The 22,382-nt window shown below is 33.5% G+C and overlaps 1 protein-coding gene across 2 annotated transcripts; it reads right to left on the bottom strand.

Moving 5' to 3' along the window:
• Positions 1-114: 114 nt before the first annotated feature.
• LOC138332052 (serine-rich adhesin for platelets-like) lies at positions 115-21,790 on the bottom strand. Of its 2 annotated transcripts, XM_069279992.1 has the most exons (10): positions 21,593-21,790; positions 16,729-16,864; positions 15,829-15,947; positions 14,741-14,825; positions 13,799-13,941; positions 12,845-12,932; positions 12,347-12,543; positions 10,409-11,134; positions 9,764-9,985; positions 115-3,409 (listed from the first exon to the last, which is right to left on the bottom strand). In XM_069279992.1, exons 1-10 carry the CDS (start codon positions 21,669-21,671, stop codon positions 3,327-3,329), a joined length of 1,878 nt encoding a protein of 625 aa, XP_069136093.1. In that variant the 5' UTR covers positions 21,672-21,790; the 3' UTR covers positions 115-3,326. The 2 variants fall into 2 exon arrangements, with proteins under 2 accessions (XP_069136093.1, XP_069136095.1); XM_069279994.1 differs by lacking the exon at positions 10,409-11,134 and having other exon boundaries at positions 21,593-21,786.
• Positions 21,791-22,382: the final 592 nt, after the last annotated feature.

Here is a 22,382-nt window from a genome sequence, read left to right as displayed (position 1 = left end):
AAGGTCAATATTTGGCGAATAAAATGGTTTAATTAAGGATGATTGCAAAGTTTGAAAAACAGGCTTTATTGATGTTTTTTTTTCTCTCTCTTTGAAATTAAAAACAACAACATGTTTGTAGAGATCGATATTTTATATCAATGATGATTGTACAATGTTCAATAGTTCACAAATTTTTTTTGATTTTGCTAACAACAACATGAATCATTTTCCATTGATGAAATGAAGACTTCTCGCTGCCTTTGTAGTTGTGATCAGCAATGCCTGCATTTAATCCTAAGTTCTTTGCTGGAGCAGGTTAAATTTAGCCCAACTTCGCTAGCCAAGTGCATTTATAGTACGATACCCTTCCTAACAAGGGTTGTTTAGGTCCCTAATACCCTTGGCTAGCGGATTTGCGTTTAGCCAAGCCAAGATAAATACCAGATACGAATGGATTAGCAAATATATTCTTCTTCAGATAATCAAGATGATCCTTTTACAGATGCTCCACCGCCGACAGAGCATAAATGGTGTTCATCATTTGAACAATAACTGGTGTTTAATCATGTATATATATGTCTAATTAACACAAAAAATAATGGAAAAAAAATATTTTGCCTTTGGTGCATGCGCAATCAGTACTTCATTCCATATAGGATATAGTGCCACGGATTTTTTTCGGGATGCAATTAATTTTTTTTTTATATATTTAACTTAAAATAAATTCAGAAGCTCAAGCTTTTCAATGGCGGTAATAGTGTAAAGTAAGTAACTTTTGTAACCAGAGAAAAATACTAAATCGTCTGCACCTCTTTTTGATAGTGAAAAAATACCATTTGTCGGCGGTGGAGCACCTTTAAGCTTTTTACCTTTTTTCTCCTAAAAACTGTATTCCTTTAATAACATTGAAATCATTATCGTTTTTGTGAATTCAGTCATAATTATATATATATTACATATGTTCGTTTGCTTGGGAGTTGAACCCAGCGCGCCCTAAACCTGGCAGCTCTTATCAAAATAAAATTTTTATTTAATGTATTTATGTATACAGTAAACATTATTAATGCACATTTTCAAGTTGGGAGATAAATATTTGTTTAAACAGTAGCAAATATAATATTTCACCGGTTAACTCTATTCTTACTACCTTTGTTTTGACAGAAACACAGTCCTGTTTAGAAGTTGATTATAATGAGAACATGATGATCTACATATCGACATCACTAAATTATACACTTCTATAAAAATCTTATCCGCGTTAGGATGACAGCGCTGAATTTAACATTTCTGATAACTGATTAACAAACTCACCAAAGTCCCTTTGTGTTGGCGGTGTGATTCAGTGAGAAAACACTATAAACGGACAACAGTTTAATACTCAAACACAACATACCGCAGTCTCCCTAAATATACGCGCACACACAAGACACAATAGTGAAGGCCTATAACAGCGGCCTATACCAGATAGTGGATTTGTATGTGTATGTACTGTTTACTTCGTGTTTTATTACAGAGAATAGACTTTCCCTCGTTAAAACATGCAAGTAATGTATGGAGGATAACCTATCAGAAATAAAGCAAAGGGACATGGCAGATAGCCAGAAATAAGATGATAAACACATTGACCTATCAGAAATATGGAAAAGTAAAGGGACATGGTAGATAGTCAGAATAAGATGATAAACAGCTGGACCTATCAGAAATAAGGAAAAGTAAAGGGACATGGTAGATAGTCAGAATAAGATGATAAACACCTCGACCTATCAGAAATAAGGAAAAGTAAAGGGACATTATAGATAGCCAGAATAAGATGATAAACACATTGACCTATCAGAAATAAGGAAAAGTAAAGGGACTTGGTAGATAGCCAGAATAAGATGATAGCCAGCTGGACCTATCAGAAATAAGGAAAAGTAAAGGGACATGGTAGATAGTCAGAATAAGATGATAAACAGCTGGACCTATCAGAAATAAGGAAAAGTAAAGGGACATGGTAGATAGTCAGAATAAGATGATAAACACCTCGACCTATCAGAAATAAGGAAAAGTAAAGGGACATGGTAGATAGCCAGAATAAGAGGATAAACACCTGGACCTATCAGAAATAAGGAAAATTAAAGGGACATGGTAGATAGCCAGAATAAGAGGATAAACACCTGGACCTATCAGAAATAAGGAAAAGTAAAGGGACATGGTAGATAGTCAGAATAAGGTGATAAACACCTGGACCTATCAGAAATAAGGAAAAGTAAAGGGACATGGTAGATAGCCAGAATAAGATGATAAACAGCTGGACCTATCAGAAATAAGGAAAAGTAAAGGGACATGGTAGATAGCCAGAATAAGATGATAAACACCTGGACCTATCAGAAATAAGGAAAAGTAAAGGGACATGGCAGATAGCCAGAATAAGATGATAAACACCTCGACCTATCAGAAATAAGGAACAGTAAAGGGACATGGTAGATAGTCAGAATAAGATGATAAACACCTGGACCTATCAGAAATAAGGAAAAGTAAAGGGACATTGTAGATAATTGTATCTGATGTTTTGTGTAATATTATTGTTTAAAGAAAATATTGTAAATATAAGGATATTCGCGTATACGCAATTTACCTCGTGCTCCATTGGGTTTATTATCTCATAAACTAAACAAAGTAAGAAGTTAATCCTTAATGCCGTTAAACCGTAATTAGCTTAATCACTTACTGAGCCTAGTTATCATGTGTAATTACATTAAAATAATTAAATATTACTTGAAACAACGCCATCCTTCCAAAGAAACAGAGGAGATACATTATAAAATCATACTTCTTTAGAACACGTGGTTTTGAATGGACAGATAAAAATAACAGTTATTACATTTAAATGAATCATGATTACGTTTAGATGAATCATGATTACGTTTAGACATCATACAATGGATATTACGTCACAGTATTAGGTATTTTCACTGAATATTCAAATCATTGCAATATATTTACATTCAATACGAAATAACTGCATTCGGCCCGCATTTTATTTAGTTCATACAGGTAACATATTTGCGGTGATAAAATGTAAATTACATGTATGACTTCGAACTAACAATATCATTGAAATAGAAAAATAATCAACATTTAAACTGATAACATGAGTAGATTACAGAGTTGACAATTAAATTATCATGATTCAAACGCTCAAAATTAAATCTGAAAAACTCAACACAAAGCTTAAGGAATATCAACTTTTACAACCATTCATCCGTAAATAAATATCCATCCTCTCCATCCACGCGTAAATGCACGTCCATTACCAGTACCCCATTCAGCCGCATTCTCTATCACCAGTCGGCACACTAGATTTAAACATGACATGTTAACGCGTGGAATGATAATGCTGTAAGAACCCATACTGATGTCGTAGACCGGAGCTGTGGGCCGCTACCTGTAACACAACCAGAAACAATATAGTAAGTTCTATCTATACATGGTGACTAACACAACCAGAAACAATATAACAATGTCTATCTATACATGATGACTAACTCAACCAGAAATAATATAACAAGTTCTATCTATACATGGTGACTAACTCAACCAGAAACAATATAACAAGTTTTATTTGTACATGGTGACTAACTCAACCAGAAACAATATAACAAGTTCTATCTATACATGGTGACTAACTCAACCAGAAACAATATAACAAGTTTTATTTATTTGTACATGGTGACTAACTCAACCAGAAACAATATATCATACAAGTTCTATCTATACATGGTGACTAACTCAACCAGAAACAATATAACAAGTTTTATTTGTACATGGTGACTAACTCAACCAGAAACAATATAACAAGTTCTATCTATACATGGTGACTAACTCAACCAGAAACAATATAACAAGTTTTATTTGTACATGGTGACTAACTCAACCAGAAACAATATAACAATTTTATCTTACATGTGACTAATCAACCAGAAACAATAAATTTCTATCTATACATGGTGACTAACTCAACCAGAAACAATATAAAGTTCTATCTATACATGTGATAACCATATCAATACTATGACTAAACCAGAAACAATATAACAATTCTATCTATACATGATGACTAACTCAACCAGAAACGATATAACAAGTTCTATCTATACATGATGACTAACTCAACCAGAAACAATATAACAAGTTCTATCTATACATGGTGACTAACTCAACCAGAAACAATATAACAAGTTCTATCTATACATGGTGACTAACTCAACCAGAAACAATATAACAAGTTCTATCTATACATGGTGACTAACTCAACAGAAACAATATAACAAGTTCTATCTATACATGGTGACTAACTCAACCAGAAACAATATAACAAGTTCTATCTATACATGATGACTAACTCAACCAAAACAATATAACAAGTTCTAAATACATGGTGACTAACTCAACCAGACAATATACATTTTTCATGGTGACTAACTCAACAGAAACAATATAACAATTCTATCTTACATGGTGACTAACTCAACCAGAAACAATATAACAAGTTCTATCTTACATGGTGACTAACTCAACCAGAAACAATATAACAGTTCTATCTATACATGGTGACTAACTCAACCAGAAACAATATAACAAGTTCTATCTATACATGGTGACTAACTCAACCAGAAACAATATAACAAGTTCTATCTATACATGGTGACTAACTCAACCAGAAACAATATAACAAGTTCTATCTATACATGGTGACTAACTCAACCAGAAACAATATAACAAGTTCTATCTATACATGGTGACTAACTCAACCAGAAACAATATAACAAGTTCTATCTATACATGGTGACTAACTCAACCAGAAACAATATAACAAGTTCTATCTATACATGGTGACTAACTCAACCAGAAACAATATAACAAGTTCTATCTATACATGGTGACTAACACAACCAGAAACAATATAACAAGTTCTATCTATACATGGTGACTAACTCAACCAGAAACAATATAACAAGTTCTATCTATACATGGTGACTAACTCAACCAGAAACAATATAACAAGTTCTATCTATACATGGTGACTAACTCAACCAGAAACAATATAACAAGTTCTATCTATACATGGTGACTAACTCAACCAGAAACAATATAACAAGTTCTATCTATACATGGTGACTAACTCAACCAGAAACAATATAACAAGTTCTATCTATACATGGTGACTAACTCAACCAGAAACAATATAACAAGTTCTATCTATACATGGTGACTAACTCAACCAGAAACAATATAACAAGTTCTATCTATACATGGTGACTAACTCAACCAGAAACAATATAACAAGTTCTATTTGTACATGGTGACTAACTCAACCAGAAACAATATAACAAGTTCTATCTTTACATGGTGACTAACTCAACCAGAAACAATATAACAAGTTCTATCTATACATGGTGACTAACTCAACCAGAAACAATATAACAAGTTCTATCTATACATGGTGACTAACACAACCAGAAACAATATAACAAGTTCTATCTATACATGGTGACTAACTCAACCAGAAACAATATAACAAGTTCTATCTATACATGATGACTAACACAACCAGAAACAATATAACAAGTTCTATCTATACATGGTGACTAACTCAACCAGAAATCAATATAACAAGTTCTATCTATACATGGTGACTAACTCAACCAGAAACAATATAACAAGTTCTATCTATACATGGTGACTAACTCAACCAGAAACAATATAACAAGTTCTATCTATACATGGTGACTAACACAACCAGAAACAATATAACAAGTTCTATCTATACATGGTGACTAACTCAACCAGAAACAATATAACAAGTTCTATCTATACATGTGACTAACCACCAACAGAAACAATATAACAAGAAATATTAACAATTCTATCTTACATGTGACTAACTCAACCAGAAACAATATAACAAGTTCTATCTATACATGGTGACTAACTCAACCAGAAACAATATAACAAGTTCTATCTATACATGGTGACTAACTCAACCAGAAACAATATAACAATTTCTATCTATACATGGTGACTAACCAACCAGAAACAATATAACAAGTTCTATCTTACATGTGACTAACCAACCAGAAAATATAACAAGTTCTATCTTACATGTGACTACTCAACCAGAAACAATATAACATTCTATCTATACATGGTGACTAACTCAACCAGAAACAATATACAAGTTCTATCTATACATGGTGACTAACACAACCAGAAACAATATAACAAGTTCTATCTATACATGGTGACTAACTCAACCAGAAACAATATAACAAGTTCTATCTATACATGATGACTAACACAACCAGAAACAATATAACAAGTTCTATCTATACATGGTGACTAACTCAACCAGAAACAATATAACAAGTTCTATCTATACATGTGACTAACTCAACCAGAAACAATATAACAATTCTATCTTACATGTGACTAACTCAACCAGAAACAATATAACAAGTTCTATCTATACATGGTGACTAACTCAACCAGAAACAATATAACAAGTTCTATCTATACATGGTGACTAAACTCAACCAGAAACAATATAACAAGTTCTATCTATACATGGTGACAACTCTAACACAACAAGTTCTATCTATACTGTATAACCAACCAAGTTCAATTCTATCTACACATGGTGACTAACTCAACCAGAAACAATATAACAATTTCTATCTATACATGGTGACTAACTCAACCAGAAACAATATAACAAATTCTATTTGTACATGGTGACTAACTCAACCAGAAATAGTATAACAAGTTCTATCTTTACATGATGACTTACTCAACCAGAAACAATATAACAAGTTCTATCTATACATGGTGACTAACTCAACCAGAAACAATATAAACAAGTTCTATCTATACATGATGACTACTCAACCAGAAACAATATAACAAGTTCTATCTATACATGGTGACTAACTCAACCAGAAACAATATAACAAGTTCTATCTATACATGGTGACTAACACAACCAGAAACAATATAACAAGTTCTATCTATACATGGTGACTAACTCAACCAGAAACAATATAACAAGTTCTATCTATACATGATGACTAACACAACCAGAAACAATATAACAAATTCTATTTGTACATGGTGACTAACTCAACCAGAAATAGTATAACAAGTTCTATCTTTACATGATGACTTACTCAACCAGAAACAATATAACAAGTTCTATCTATACATGGTGACTAACTCAACCAGAAACAATATAACAAGTTCTATCTATACATGGTGACTAACACAACCAGAAATATATAACAAGTTCTATCTTTACATGATGACTAACTCAACCAGAAACAATATAACAAGTTCTATCTATACATGGTGACTAACTCAACCAGAAACAATATAACAAGTTCTATCTATACATGGTGACTAACACAACCAGAAACAATATAACAAGTTTTCTTTACATGGTGACTAACTCAACCAGAAACAATATAACAAGTTCTATCTATACATGGTGACTAACTCAACCAGAAACAATATAACAAGTTCTATCTTTACATGGTGACTAACTCAACCAGAAACAATATCACAAGTTCTATCTATACATGGTGACTAACACAACCAGAAACAATATAGTAAGTTCTATCTATACATGATGAATAACACAACCAGAAACAATATAGTAAGTTCTATCTATACATGATGAATAACACAACCAGAAACAATATAGTAAGTTCTATCTATACATGATGACTAACACAACCAGAAACAATATAGTAAGTTCTATCTATACATGGTGACTAACTCAATCAGAAACAATATAGCAAGTTCTATTTGTACATGGTGACTAACTCAACCAGAAACAATATAACAAGTTCTATCTATACATGATGACTAACTGAACCAGAAACAATATAACAAGTTTTATTTGTACATGGTGACTAACTCAACCAGAAACAGTATAACAATTTCTATCTATACATGGTGACTAACTCAACCAGAAACGATATAACAAGTTCTATCTATACATGATGACTAACTCAAACAAAAACAATATAACAAGTTCTATCTTTACATGATGACTAACTGAACCAGAAACAATATAACAAGTTTTATTTGTACATGGTGACTAACTCAACCAGACAATATAACAAGTTCTACAAATACAAGTTCTACTATACATGATGACTAACTCAACCAGAAACAATATAACAAGTTCTATCTATACATGATGACTAACTCAACCAGAAACAATATACAAGTTCTATCTATACATGGTGACTAACAAACCAGAAACAATATAACAAATTCTATTTGTACATGGTGACTAACTCAACCAGAAACAATATCACAAGTTCTATCTTTACATGATGACTTACTCAACCAGAAACAATATAACAAGTTCTATCTATACATGGTGACTAACTCAACCAGAAACAATATAACAAGTTTTATTTGTACATGGTGACTAACTCAACCAGAAACAGTATAACAATTTCTATCTTTACATGGTGACTAACTCAACCAGAAACAATATCACAAGTTCTATCTATACATGGTGACTAACACAACCAGAAACAATATAGTAAGTTCTATCTATACATGGTGACTAACTCAACCAGAAACAATATAACAAGTTCTATTTGTACATGGTGACTAACTCAACCAGAAACAATATAACAAGTTCTATCTTTACATGGTGATAAACACAACCAGAAACAATGTAACAAGTTCTATCTATACATGGTGACTAACACAACCAGAAACAATATAACAAGTTCTATCTATACATGGTGATAAACACAACCAGAAACAATATAACAAGTTCTATCTATACATGGTGACTAACACAACCAGAAACAATATAACAAGTTCTGTATTGTAAGACTCGTAGATTTCCATTAAAACTGACAATGCCATTCAAAACATTAGTGTTGAGATGAAAAATGGTTTGTATATGACCACTATAAATGTATCGACTATTTGAAAAAAAGGAAAAACGTATGACACGAATGTTGTATTGTACATTGTATAAAATAATTGATAAATGTCTTAAGAGACTTGAGTAGGCCGGGATACTCGAATTCCTTTGACTTTGTCCAAAGTCTAAAACCCTGAAGAACGAACAAATGCATAATCGATATCCAATGGGCTACTATCACTGTCGTAATATTCACCACTTAGCTATGTCATAATAAAACTGAAGGCATTTCAGAAGAAAAACATTGACCTATAATAAGCCTTCCTTTGAATATTATTTGGAGAGCGACGTTCAACATCAAAGCCACACAGTCAACCACAGTGTACCGTTATACGATTCTTCTGATGTACATCAAATGACTAAACTACCTGTCTCATCTGTTGTTACTCACAGAATCTTCAGTTTTGATATGGAACGTTCCAGGGGTGTATATAACGACAGTGAAAATAACAACTGGAGTGTCAAAGATGGAACAAAAATATTACTACCTCTATAACCAGTGACAATAAAATAAACAAAATCGATTGATAAATAATAAACAACGTGCACACATGTAAGAAAAAAAGAAAGTGGTGAGAGGATTGAAAGGGGGGTGGGGGTTGGATAAGGATAAAACACTGTTAAACGAATTAAACAAAATATGATATAGAAGCAAGCAAATCGAGCTGCACTACTATATATTCTATGTGGAGTTGGTAAATTCCTGGAACATAAGGTCTATTAAATAACATATCTTTTATTGATGGATTGAAATTCTACCGTCATCGACAAATGTTGAAAATATCCTCTTACCATTAGTTCCGCCGCTTTGGGCTCCTGTGTTTGTCTGTGACGTTGGTTTCTCATCACTTTCAGGTGACGTTGTCTGTAACGTTTCTGATGAACTTACTGATTTTTTCCTTGTCGTCATGGTAACCGAATCCGTTTTTTTGGAAGATAATAGTGATGAGGTAGTTGATTCAACTTGAATCAAATGTTGTTTGCGAGTTATTTCCCCTCCTGCTGTTTTTATCGCTACAACAAGGACAATCAATGTAGAAAATCTAGATAGTGGCGTTATTTTTATATATATCTTCAATTGATGTTCTTTGATATAAATATAGTATAAGGTTTTATCATATTTTAATTAGAAAATGAGTCTCAGAACTACCATTATAAATCATCATGAATTGATCAAACTGAAGTTAATATTGGTAAAACAACCATTAATAATCTAGATCTACCCATGCTTTCTAAACCGATTGTTTGACAATCTCTGGATCAATCCAAATAGTTCCAAAGTATGTTGGTTAGATGACGTCATTAGTATATGTGTACTGAAACGTTATATTAGTATATGTGAACTGTAGGGCTCTATAACAAGGATATATTCACAGGTGGTGATACAGTTACATCAAAGCTTATCTATAAGGCGCATTCAAGTAATAATGCAATCACCTGGCAGTGAACTGGTAACATGCACTCCAGCGGACATCTCCCTATCTCCATGGTAACCGTCGGACATTGCAGTCTGGGAGGACACAGTGTACTGGTAGGCCTTAGTAGTTTGGAGGGTCACCTCTCTCTTACTTTGTGTTGTCTGTCCTTTTTTTGTCGAGGTTTTCGGGACTATTGAAGTGCTCACAAGATTTTTCCATGGCCCATTCCCTTCTGTGGTTGACGAACGATCTATAAAACGAACAGTTGTCATTCCGTTTTGCACGGTGTTTTGTTGACTTCCCGCTTCCAAAGAAACACCATCACTTCTATCTTCATTTAACGATTCTGTGGGTACGTACTCAGCTGATGCGCGCCATGGCGATGAGGTAGAAGTCTTCAAAACTAATGTGTCTTTTGTCGTATAAGGGTCATCCGATTCAGTTTCCAAATACGTGATAGATTCAATACTCTTCATCTTGTAAGTGGAAGATATTTGAGAACTACTTATTTGGTTGCTTGGAGATGTCGTTATAGGGATGCTTCTGGCTTCCGAAGTTGATGATTTTGTAGATTGGAATCTGTTCGTTTTGGTAGTATTAAACTTTGAGGTACTATTTGAACTGGATGTTGTATGGGTAGATGATTTACTATCTGTAGTTTCTGTCGTCCGTGAAGGCTGATGTTTAATTGTGTCATCGTCAGTAGCCTGTCCTGTGGAGGGTGTTATTTGGACAGAATCATCCACTGGAATCGTAATAGGTAATACCATATATTCGGTTATTTTCACAGATCTACATTATCACGGTGCACAATTTTGGTACCCAGCTTCACCAGTAAATGGAAATGTCAAAATCCTTACTATTTCCATCGCATCAAATGTTCGCGACTATATCAATATTCTGTCATCAATAATATTCAATAATCATCATCGCCGTGGCAATGACCAGCTATACAGTGCTATAGATATGATGGCAGTGGGGTTTGCACATTATAAGGAAAACTTTCCAATGAAACGTTATATCCATTTCCAAAGTTTCATGGCAAGATGCTGACAAGCATTGTATTTATGAAATGACTGAGGACTAATTAGCGATATAAAAAGCTATGCATAAAAGAAATGCAGCAAAGGATGATAAAAATGCCATCTAGCCATCAAGAAACCACAGGAAAAACAGCTTTAAGTGTTTGTGGTATGTTGAAGTATATGGTATCTACTTGATGTCAAGGATACTCCGGTGTAAGTAGGTCAGTTACACAATGTATGTGTGGCATGTGTGTAACTTTGTACATGTGTGGAGTGTAAGCGGGCTCTAACGACAGATTATCTAACCAAGGTGATATATCCAGTTTCCTTGTATGATAATGTAGCCACTAGATGTTTGTGAGTACGAATCAAAATCATAAAGATCGTTCTTCAAGGATTGTTTATCATTTCATCAAAATAATGGAATATTTTTATCAACAGCCCAAGTATCTCAAAGCCATCTTCTGAATCCATTACCATTGATATGTTTGTGCTTTTATAATATGGAAATGTAACCTATCTAGAAATTATCAAGAAGCTTTACAGCAATGAATCAAATCTTTACGTTTCAGTAGGCCGAATGTCTATGTAATTAATACAGCTTGTGTTACAATGTTTTAAAAGTTGCGTGCTAACCTGCTTAAATACATGTATTAAATGTTTGGTCAAACAATGGAAGGTGAAACTGATTCGAATGGAAGCAAAGCATGCAGTCGTACAAATACATGCACCATCATACAGCTACCATGCAGCAAATTACGTAATCACATTGTAAGCTTCATGCAACAAAATAAAAAAGAGTGTTAAAAAATTTGTAACTGTGTCATTTTAAAGTATTATTTATCATGACCACCAAGTAATTATAGAATTAAGTCAGCGATCGACATTCTGGGATGTGTTAATGACGATGCACAAATACAAAATTCACTCACTTGTGGAGAAGGAAGGTGATTTTACTGATGACGTCATCACCTCTGTTGTGACTTCTGACGTCGTTTCCGGCGTTTCTGTTGTCGGGGGAACTGTGACGTCAATTCCCACGAGACTTCTTTCATAATAAGGAACCATCCGTAAAGCGTCAGTGCAGGAGGGTATTTTTGAAATACATGATTTTAATGCATCGGTTCCGCTAAAAGTAGTAAATGAATTTTGTAGCAATAAGGTTTACATGTGTGTAGAATTTTTAATATCTAATTTTATGCAATTCAAATATTCTCATTTGACATGATATATACATTTTCTGACAAATGTTATAATAAAGGTTTATGTTGATAAATCATTTCCTAAAAGATTGAAATTATCATGAAAAACAACGTAACGTGTGTCTAGACAAATATTGGAATGCGTTTTCATAATTTTCCTTTATTTGGACTTGATGATGTCTGTCTATTACATAGAGACAGATTATTGAATTATCCGAATAAGAATACCTATCGGAATAATCCCTCGTAGCATTCCACTCAAGTAAGCACAGATTGACTGCCGTCACAGCTTTGTCTATATCGGAACAGTTCCTGGCTGTGTAGAGAAATAAGGACGTTTTTCAAACTATAACACACACTAAGCGATTTGTATGCATTTACATTCGTTTGTATTACTCTCATTAAGTGTATACAGAGATATATAAGTTCTCCAGAACGCATCTTTTTAGATTTATCTAAAACATCAAAATATAGTTATGTTCATAAGCCATTAATAAAATTATTATTTTTATTTTGATTAAGTGCGTCATCACAACAGGCATTTCATATTAATATTTTTTAAAATTTGAGATGTGATGATAAATATATAATTATAATCAAAGATATTCTTTTCATCAGCGCATGCTTTCTGGTTTTTTCCCATTTTGATTTTATTGGATTATAGTCAGAAGATGTCTGTATTAGAGGTTTATCCTGGTTGTGTTTTAAAGTGAATAGTCGGGCAAAGAAAACCAGTCTAAATGCGTTCATTGGCCTTCCAAAAGTTCTCACATATTAATACGACGGTCAAGTTCTGCTAAGTTTCCCAGTTCTGACCATTAAAGTAAAGAAAAGTTGAAAGCATTGAAAGCGAGGCTACGTGGAAATGTAACCACGGACATAGTGAGCCGGGAGGACGTTTTAGAATTTCCATACTTTAAATTAATTTCTTTGAACGCAGACAGATTTTGACGAGAGATTTCATTTTTCCATTTCATAAAAAATTATACTGGATACATTCACACCATTATTACCGACTTTAGCCATCCTTGCCCGACTGTTCACTTTAAATTGTTCCTTTATCTTTATCCATTTGATATTCCCCACTTTCCATAGTCCCATTACACTGTATTGCTGTAGCTAATTAATTCACTATATTGCATCTTTATTACGCTGTTCCCTGAGTAGACAATAACGACTTACCAGTCATACACACGCCGTCCCCGAACTGTCTCGCGCCCTGGTCGTAAACGTTCTCTAGGATATACATTCTCGTCTGCTCTCCGAACGAGCACGTGACGTTTTCTAAAATAGTTTCAAGGCACTGCATACTCTCTCTGTAAGATCTGTTGAGAAGGATATAAGATTTATTGTCAATATTGTGTGGAGAGGTACATGTATCATTAGGTAATCGACTTATATACGACACACTAGAAACATTTTATTTATTACATAAGTCTGGTCTCTAGAATGACGTCAATAAAATGACGACGAAAAAAAAATAATATGTCGTAAATTCAAAATATGGAAAGGAAATCTGATATAAATGGCAATAGTTACTTGATATGGGTAATCTATTATTGATTTGATAATGGCTACTATTACCCTTGGGTGCATTAGCTATTACATTGATGCTAAGTAAGCATGGTAGCAGTAACAGAAAATGTATTCATTATAACGATTGCTTTATTTTTCAGATATCATATTGTTAGATTTCATTGGTCAGTTAATCCCATTGATTCGTGGTCAACCGGTTCTTAAAAATATCACATGGTCAGCAATGGTATCCGTGTGTGTGTAATATTTATGCCTTTAAAATTGGTATTCTTGATGGTTCTGGTTAGGGTTCAATAATAGTATTTATTGTAATATTGGTTTAAAAAAAGTCAAGGGTCAATAATAGTATTAATTGTAAAATTGGTTATAAAAAGTCAAGGGTCAATAATAGTATTTATTGTAACATTGTTTATAAAAAGTCAAGGGTCAATAATAGTATTTATTGTAATATTGGTTTAAAAAAATCAATGGGTTTATAATAGTATTAATTGTAATATTGTCAAAAGAGCTATTCGTGAAAGTAATGTTAAGTATCTATGGTAACACGTGGTAATGATCTTCATTGTAACGAAGACAGGTGTTACGTACCTACAGTATGAGTTTTTGTTTGTACTAAGATCCACGTACGATACCTTTGTCTCACAATTTGACATTCTAGGGAATATAGGACACACTGAAAATGAGAAAAGATAATCTAAAATATGTCATCAATTAGGGGCTCTGAAAATGAGAAAAGGATAATCTAAAATATGTCATCAATATCGGGGCTCTGAAAATGAGAAAAGTGTAATCTAAAATATGTCATCAATTAGGGGCTCTGAAAATGAGAAAAGGGTAATCTAAAATATGTCATCAATATCGGGGCTCTGAAAATGAGAAAAGGGTAATCTAAAATATGTCATCAATTAGGGGCTCTGAAAATGAAAAAAGGGTAATCTAAAATATGTCGTCAATATAGGGGCTCTGAAAAGGAGAAAAGGGTAATCTAAAATATGTCATCAATATCGGGGCTCTGAAAATGAGAAAAGGGTAATCTAAAATATGTCATCAATTAGGGGCTCTGAAAATGAGAAAAGGATATTCTAAAATATGTCATCAATATCGGGGCTCTGAAAATGAGAAAAGGGTATTCTAAAATATGTCATCAATATGGGACACACTGAATACGAGAAAAGGTAATCTAAAATATGTCATCAATATAGGGGCTCTGAAAATGAGAAAAGTGTATTCTAAAATATGTCACCAATATGGGACACACTGAATACGAGAAAAGGTAATCTAAAATGTGTCGTCAATATAGGGCTAACTAAAATGAGAAAAGGGAATCTAAAATTTTTGATCAATAAAGGGCACGCTGCATAGGAAATATACAATAATTGTATAGAAATCGTGATCCATTGTCTTGAATATTGTAAAGAAAAACAAAACATAGTAAAATATGTGATCAACAGAAGGGGAAACACTAGGTTTGTGAACCCCGAATATAACGTTCATGGGCAAATACATACACTAAAATTAAGAAACCCTGTTTATAACGTTCATGGGAAAATATATGCACTTAGTTTGTAAACCCCGTTTGCAACGATCATGAGTAAAAAAAATACAGTAAAACTTTACCCTGTTTAATACACTAACATGTTCGTACACACGAACTAATAAAGAATAAGTCATCTTACCGTGATTACACGACTCCTGAACACTGCTGTAGGCGATTCGGTACGGGATCGATTGTTTAAAGGTCAGGGAACAATCTGATGACGCCTGTAAGAAGCATGGGGGTAGGTTCCGAAGATTACTGAAAAATAAACAACGATAGATATCGATTATGAAAAATAAACGCAAAGTAATGTTAATGTGTCAATTTCTGGTAACGACACATCATCTAGGCACTTTTACTGATTTATTTATAAAAAAAAAACTGAACACGTCTAAGATTTATATCACGACTATCTTCAAACTCTTAAACAGCTAAACGGAATAAATCCTAACATACAAACCAAAGCCATACACATTGTACATGCCATTGTGTTGTGTTTGATGTCAGGTGTCCAGGATGTACTGGTGAACAATATATGTAATAGAAATAAATTCTTTTTATCTAGACAGAGTTACATAATTAGACTTTCGTCTAGGTTTCAATATGGCTCTGTTTCGGACACATATCTTTCAATGGACAACAATAATGCAACGCTTCAATTCTCATGTCAATATTGACAAAGAGAGGTGACTAGTAGGGAAAGGCGGGATGTTTGAGAATGATATGAAATTAGCCTTCAAACCAAAACTTTTAATATGGATTTCCCAGCTCACTCTAATTTTAAATCTTCACATACAATTTTACCATAGGGTCCAATATAATAGTCATATACCTTGAGGATTTCAGTTTCTTGTTTATTTGTGTAAAGTGATATATTTGGCTGTTGCTTTAATTGTCTTAGGTTAATTATCATCTAAAAATGAAAAAAAAATCAATAAAAAAGATGGAACTGATTAATAAAGACCATACAATCATCTGTTCCTTTTGTCAGAGAAGATCAGCCACCTTTGTAATATTTACATAGTTCAATTATACTTACACACAAGTGCGGATCATTTGACTTGTCCCCACTTGGGTACTGATAGTCTGGTTCAAGGTTAGGAGCTCTTCTGTACACGTGACCAGTTTCTGGCATTCAGGTTGGATGGAGTAAACACACATCAGGGTCACACTTACTGTCGTCATGGAAACAAAGAAATCTAAGGTAAAACACAGTAATCACGAGATGCGGAAAACTGTCAAAAGTAATAAAATTACTTAAAATAATGTACACATTGTGAGCATATATTGTATAAATTACACATCAATAAATGGAAACAAGTTAAGAAATGATGCGAACATTGTACTTACTGTAGTCAGTAGAACAAAAATGCATTGAAATAATAATAAACAAGAAACGAAGTAACACAACACTATCAAAATTACGTATAATTTAAAATTATGTAATAGAAGACAAGTTGTTGTTATGGAAACAAAGAAAATAAACTGTAATAGATACACTGTTTGTAATGTACATACTTATAACACATTTTACTGAAGACTGTCCTAGAATAATAACTTTTGATATCATTTTATGCGAGCGTTAGAAAGAAGACATGATTATGGTAAGTTTCCCCTTAATTGTCGATTGATTTCAGTGGTAATGTACCTCGTTATTTATATTACATGGCTTTTTGATATTTTATTGGCACTAGTATTGGGGTATAAATGTCTTTATGTTTATCATGTAATACTTTAGTTTATATAGACGTGCTTGGTACTGAGGTATACATACACTCACATCATTAAATGCTCTGTAATCAGTCCTTATTGGACCAGGTACTTGTAACTTACGAATGCGATTACTTCCTTCTTTGTTTATCCATACAAATGAATTAGGGGAAGGGGGGACGAGTGAGGGGGGATGTTTGTCATTAAATCGATTTATAAAAGAATACAAAAATACACTGCTGTAAACTTAAAGTGATATTGTTAGGGAGGAATAACTAATAAAATGGTAAAAAAAATGTTATAAATAAATATCTGTCAAATTTCTATATTGATTACAAAGTACACTGAATAAATACTGAAAATGTTGAACACAATTTATTTGTTATATATAAGTGAGTAGTAAATCTGCTAGTCCACCACCAGGAGTAGTTACCCGAGAGTACACCTAACCTGTAGGATACATTAACACCTCTAACAAGTAACGATTTATTAGGACACCAGGCTGGGCCTTGTTAGTGATACTGAAGCCCAGAACTAGAATTAATTAGCAGCAATTAAAAAGGAAACTAGAAATGGGATCATGTAAGCTGTTGTACATTGGCATATGTATGGAAGTCAGTAGTTTTAACTGGCTAACTGTTTGTTTTCTTCGCTTGTTGTTTTCAATTGTTTATTAAATTAAACAAGGTAAACGTATTGCCATATTCTATATAGTCTAAAGTTTGTTTCATTGTCAAGTACTCTATAACTAGTTCAAGGTCCAAAGTATAATACTTCACTCACATAATCAGATCGCTGAGGTAGAATGCACCAGTGATATCAACGTTATACACTAAATCGTTATTTCTATTTCGTCAATGTTTCTTATCTTACACAGAGAATGAAACTGTGTGTGATATTTCATTAACCATCTCGTATGTAGAAATATGCATTTTATGAAACCCTCAAAGTGTGACCTTCTTTATGAGCCTGTTTGTTGATTTCTTTGCTTCTGTGATAACGTTAACCGTGCGGTTATATGATAATTGTTGGTTTACCATTTTCTGTGATAGCCTTATTGATATTATGTAATACTTTGTATTGTTTACTGTATATGATAATTGATTTATTGCATTACATATATTACGGATTCCCGCCATTTATTGATGAAACTTATTTAAATGTAAATGACTATGTTTGGTACCTTTTTTGATAACTTAGGATGGCTTTGATAAACAGTTTTATCCTCTGACATTATATTTATTATAATTATTACTAAATTGCGCTAAATACTATACAAATGCTAGCGTTGGGTACAATACCACGGTAAGCAAGACATCCCGATATGTTATGTATGTTGATATACAGACAATAATTACTAACGTCGACCAGTGCCCTGGGTTCCCTAGATACTAACTGTATCAGTACAGTGTGTGTGTGTAAACGACCTCTTACTGTGTTTATACAACATCATAACTACTAGTTAATACTTATCACGTGCCAATTATCTCCGGTAGATTATTGTATACCGACAGTATCACGTCCTGAGATGTAGTAGATTTTTTATATACTGAGAGTATCACGTCCTCTGATGTACTGAGATATTCCTGTTGAGCTTCCTATACGTCGTCTAGACTGTCCACAAGATGATCAGCTTTCCTGTTATAGAATCAATGTGTTTCCTAGGTTGCTACTTGACATCTTGTCCCAAACAAACAATGAAATTGAACAATGAAATAGTTGAAATACTCACACCACTGATGGTGGGCGATACGTTATGACAGAGAAGGTTTCCAGTCTTTACAACACTTGTAGAAACACAGACGGCTTAATCTCGTCTTAGCTATCAATAATACATAAAGTTGGGATAACTTTTCTAGGTTTTGTTTTCTTCAAACAGACGCAATTTAGTGACATAAATTTGGAAAACCATGCTTATCTAAAAAATTTTTTTTCGTTTATTCAGGAATGAAATATGGGAAAATCATTTCTTCTTTACTAACCTTTATCAATGATTTCACATTAAAGACATTCTATGTTTATTCAAATATCCCATTTGTTAACTTTGCAATTTGTGAATAGCAACGTTTCCTAATCAACAACCTATCATGGCCGCATGTCCCATCTAACCCATTCACAAGGACTAACGGATAAAAGTAAAGTTTATGAAGACTACGAGGAAGTTTTACGGTCGATATTATACTATGACAGTGATATGCTGTGATATATGGACATAAAATTTGTTTAGTGTATCCGTTCGTCACCTGTTGAGATATAGTAAGTTAGTTCGCTAAACATGCCCATATTATTATTTTTTTATTTGTGTTTTAGTTGTATGTTTTATCTAATATATATTAAAAACAACATAATAATATAGGCAGGTTTAGCGGGCTAATAGTAAGTGTGAGAGTTATCATTCAATGACTATAAATATTCTGGAATATCTGGCAACATTTGATAACATTTTCAGGAGGTTTAATCTTTCTCTTATTTACTGTTGTAACTATAGTTTCTTTTATATGATTGTGTATTTTTGTTATCATATATGGGTATTAGTAACTGATTTGGTATTATCTATCGGTATTCGTTATTTTTTAATCGATTTTGTTATAATTCACGAGTATTAGTAATTATAGTGTTTGAGTATGACTTTGTTATCATGTATGTAAAAGTTCAAACATGATTTCCTGTCGATATCCTATATTTAGAGTTTGTTCTACATTTCTGTTATTACTTCGACATTCTGAATGTCTGTATCGGTGTACCTGAGCTGCTGTACCACTCACCAGGTGTTAAACAGGCAGATTACCAGGGTGATACAGCCAGTAGCCGGTGAGGTGAGGTCTGTTTCCTTTGAGGTTCTGAGTACTAACAGAAGCGAGTCTGTTTGGGTTGTATATCAATATAAACCAGTAAGATAAGCTGAATCCTCTACCGAAATAAAAGTAGACATATAACCATCGTGTATTGTTATAAGCCGGTTCCTTTTTGCTTTAATTTCTCGCTAAGCTTTTACATTTGACAACGAAGTCCACGGAATATCAGTTATACATAGCTTGCCACATGATTTCCTTCACATGGGGATAAAACAACACATTATCATGGAGCTATTGCTTTCTTCTATGTTCTTATAGCTTTTAGTTTGCTTATAGAATATCCGAAACGAAAATCGAAATTAATCAAAGGACTATGTATTGAAAAGAAAATGAATATCCCCGTAAACGTAAGATATTTCAAAAGTTTCAATATTGCATTTTCAAATCTTCAAAACATTGCTCTGGTAATGGGGACGATGAGCTCTAGGTAGCCAACCTAAGATCTGTATCAACATGGAATAAGGTCACACTGTCATCCAAAATAACACCCTGCAGGGGAAAATCTCCACAAAACTCATCTTCGCTTAAGCCCCTTACCCTGAGTACTAAGATGGCTTCTCGCCCTGCCTCGTATCTCACTAACCGTGTTCCTGGCTAATTAATTGTTATTTGATTCAAGACAAAGCTTACAGCATTGCGTGCTATATCTGTTCCTTGGATTGAGACAAAGCAGAGTGTTGTGAGTGTGAAGATCTGGTTTAAGTGTACAGTGGTAAAGTGATTTGCCAAAAAGCCTTTCCAGCGATAGATGTGTCACTTGATGTTCTGATTACATCTGCTGTATAACAAAGAGTTTTATAATCGATACCCGTGGCATTTGTTATACTGCTTCTACAGAAACACACTGCTGTCTAATTCTCGGTATAAAGTACATCAGCGACATATGTACTCGGATTAGTCCTGATTGTAACTGATGTTATGATGGAGAAATATAGATGTTCATGTTTACGCTCTGTTAGCTAAGAAATAGCTAAAACCCCGCAGAATGTCACTGGAACCGTTCGATATGTGTTCCGTTTTACATGATGCCGTTTCACATGTACCTCTGTGACTTCATTTACATGCCATGGCGTGATCGTTATCAGATACATTTTTACCTTATATGGTATTATTATAATGTCTGTTTCACGTGACATTACTCGATATCTACACATCATTTCTACCTCTCTAGACTCCATGTTTAAAATCCATAATTCTACATATAAAGCTACATATAAAAAAACCCAATCATCACTAGCAGACTATTGGTATAGTCCTATAGCTACATGTATATTATATTAGTCTTTCCTGAAATAGGAATCACATGATGCGTCTTACAAAGCCATGGCGTACACATACCTGTCAATATCGTCCATATCGAATGCGCCGGCGTTTTCATCATGGAAATCTGGTAGAACTGATAGGATGTTTCCAACATGCCTGTGTGACGCTAGTCTGTCCCGATCTGTAATGGACGTGTGTTGGGAAATGCACACGTGAGGAGGCCCGTGGTGACTAAACATCCGTCCATTGTGGTCCTGATACACATGGTATCGGGCCTGGCTCGGCCAGACACAGCGGAGGACGGCTTTCCTATTGTGTATGATAATGAGAGGCGATGACAAAGCTTGGAAATTACTCTAGTTGTAATACCCAGAAATTAGAGAATCAAGTGTACCACAAATAATGTGGAAAAATATCCGTTTTACAAAATAGGCTTAAACACATGAAAATCATCTTCATGTAAAAACGTATATATTTTTTTTTATTTAACTGACAAGAACATTCAGCTCATCAAATTTCTTCGAGTAAATGTAAATCTGAAAAGAGATGAAAATTTTAAAAAAAAGTGATGAAAAAAAAGAAAGAAATAATGTATATAAAATGTATTTATCGATTTTTATTATTTGTCTAAAATGTAAGTATGTAGATCACTGTGACACTTTCCGGCCAGGAATCAGCGCACTAAATATGTATAAAAAAGGTCAAGTATAGAGAGAAAACTAATTATATAAAATGTCTTAACTTAGAATATCACTTATCTGGTTTTCAAAAAAGTTAATGTCCATTGGCGACTGTAACCAAGGCATTCAAAACATACTAAATACTATAAGAGAGAAAATGAGAGTGTTTCTTCTGTATTTGTCTT

The sequence above is a fragment of the Argopecten irradians genome, chromosome 9 (genome assembly GCF_041381155.1).
Source record: "Argopecten irradians isolate NY chromosome 9, Ai_NY, whole genome shotgun sequence".
Taxonomy (NCBI): Eukaryota; Metazoa; Mollusca; class Bivalvia; order Pectinida; family Pectinidae; genus Argopecten; species Argopecten irradians.
The sequence above is the reverse complement of the archived record's forward strand: the minus strand, read 5'-3'. Positions and strand labels throughout refer to the sequence as shown.

Bases quoted from the DNA above. Each gene is read 5' to 3' on its own strand.
- LOC138332052 (XM_069279992.1), bottom strand. From the start codon at position 21,671: ATGTTGGAAACATCCTATCAGTTCTACCAGATTTCCATGATGAAAACG. The intron at 14,826-15,828 runs GTAAGATGACTT...TCTCATTTTCAG, and splicing joins TCAGGAGTCGTGTAATCACG to TGTGTCCTATATTCCCTAGA. The intron at 12,544-12,844 runs GTATTCTTATTC...TACTACTTTTAG, and splicing joins ACGAGGGATTATTCCGATAG to CGGAACCGATGCATTAAAAT.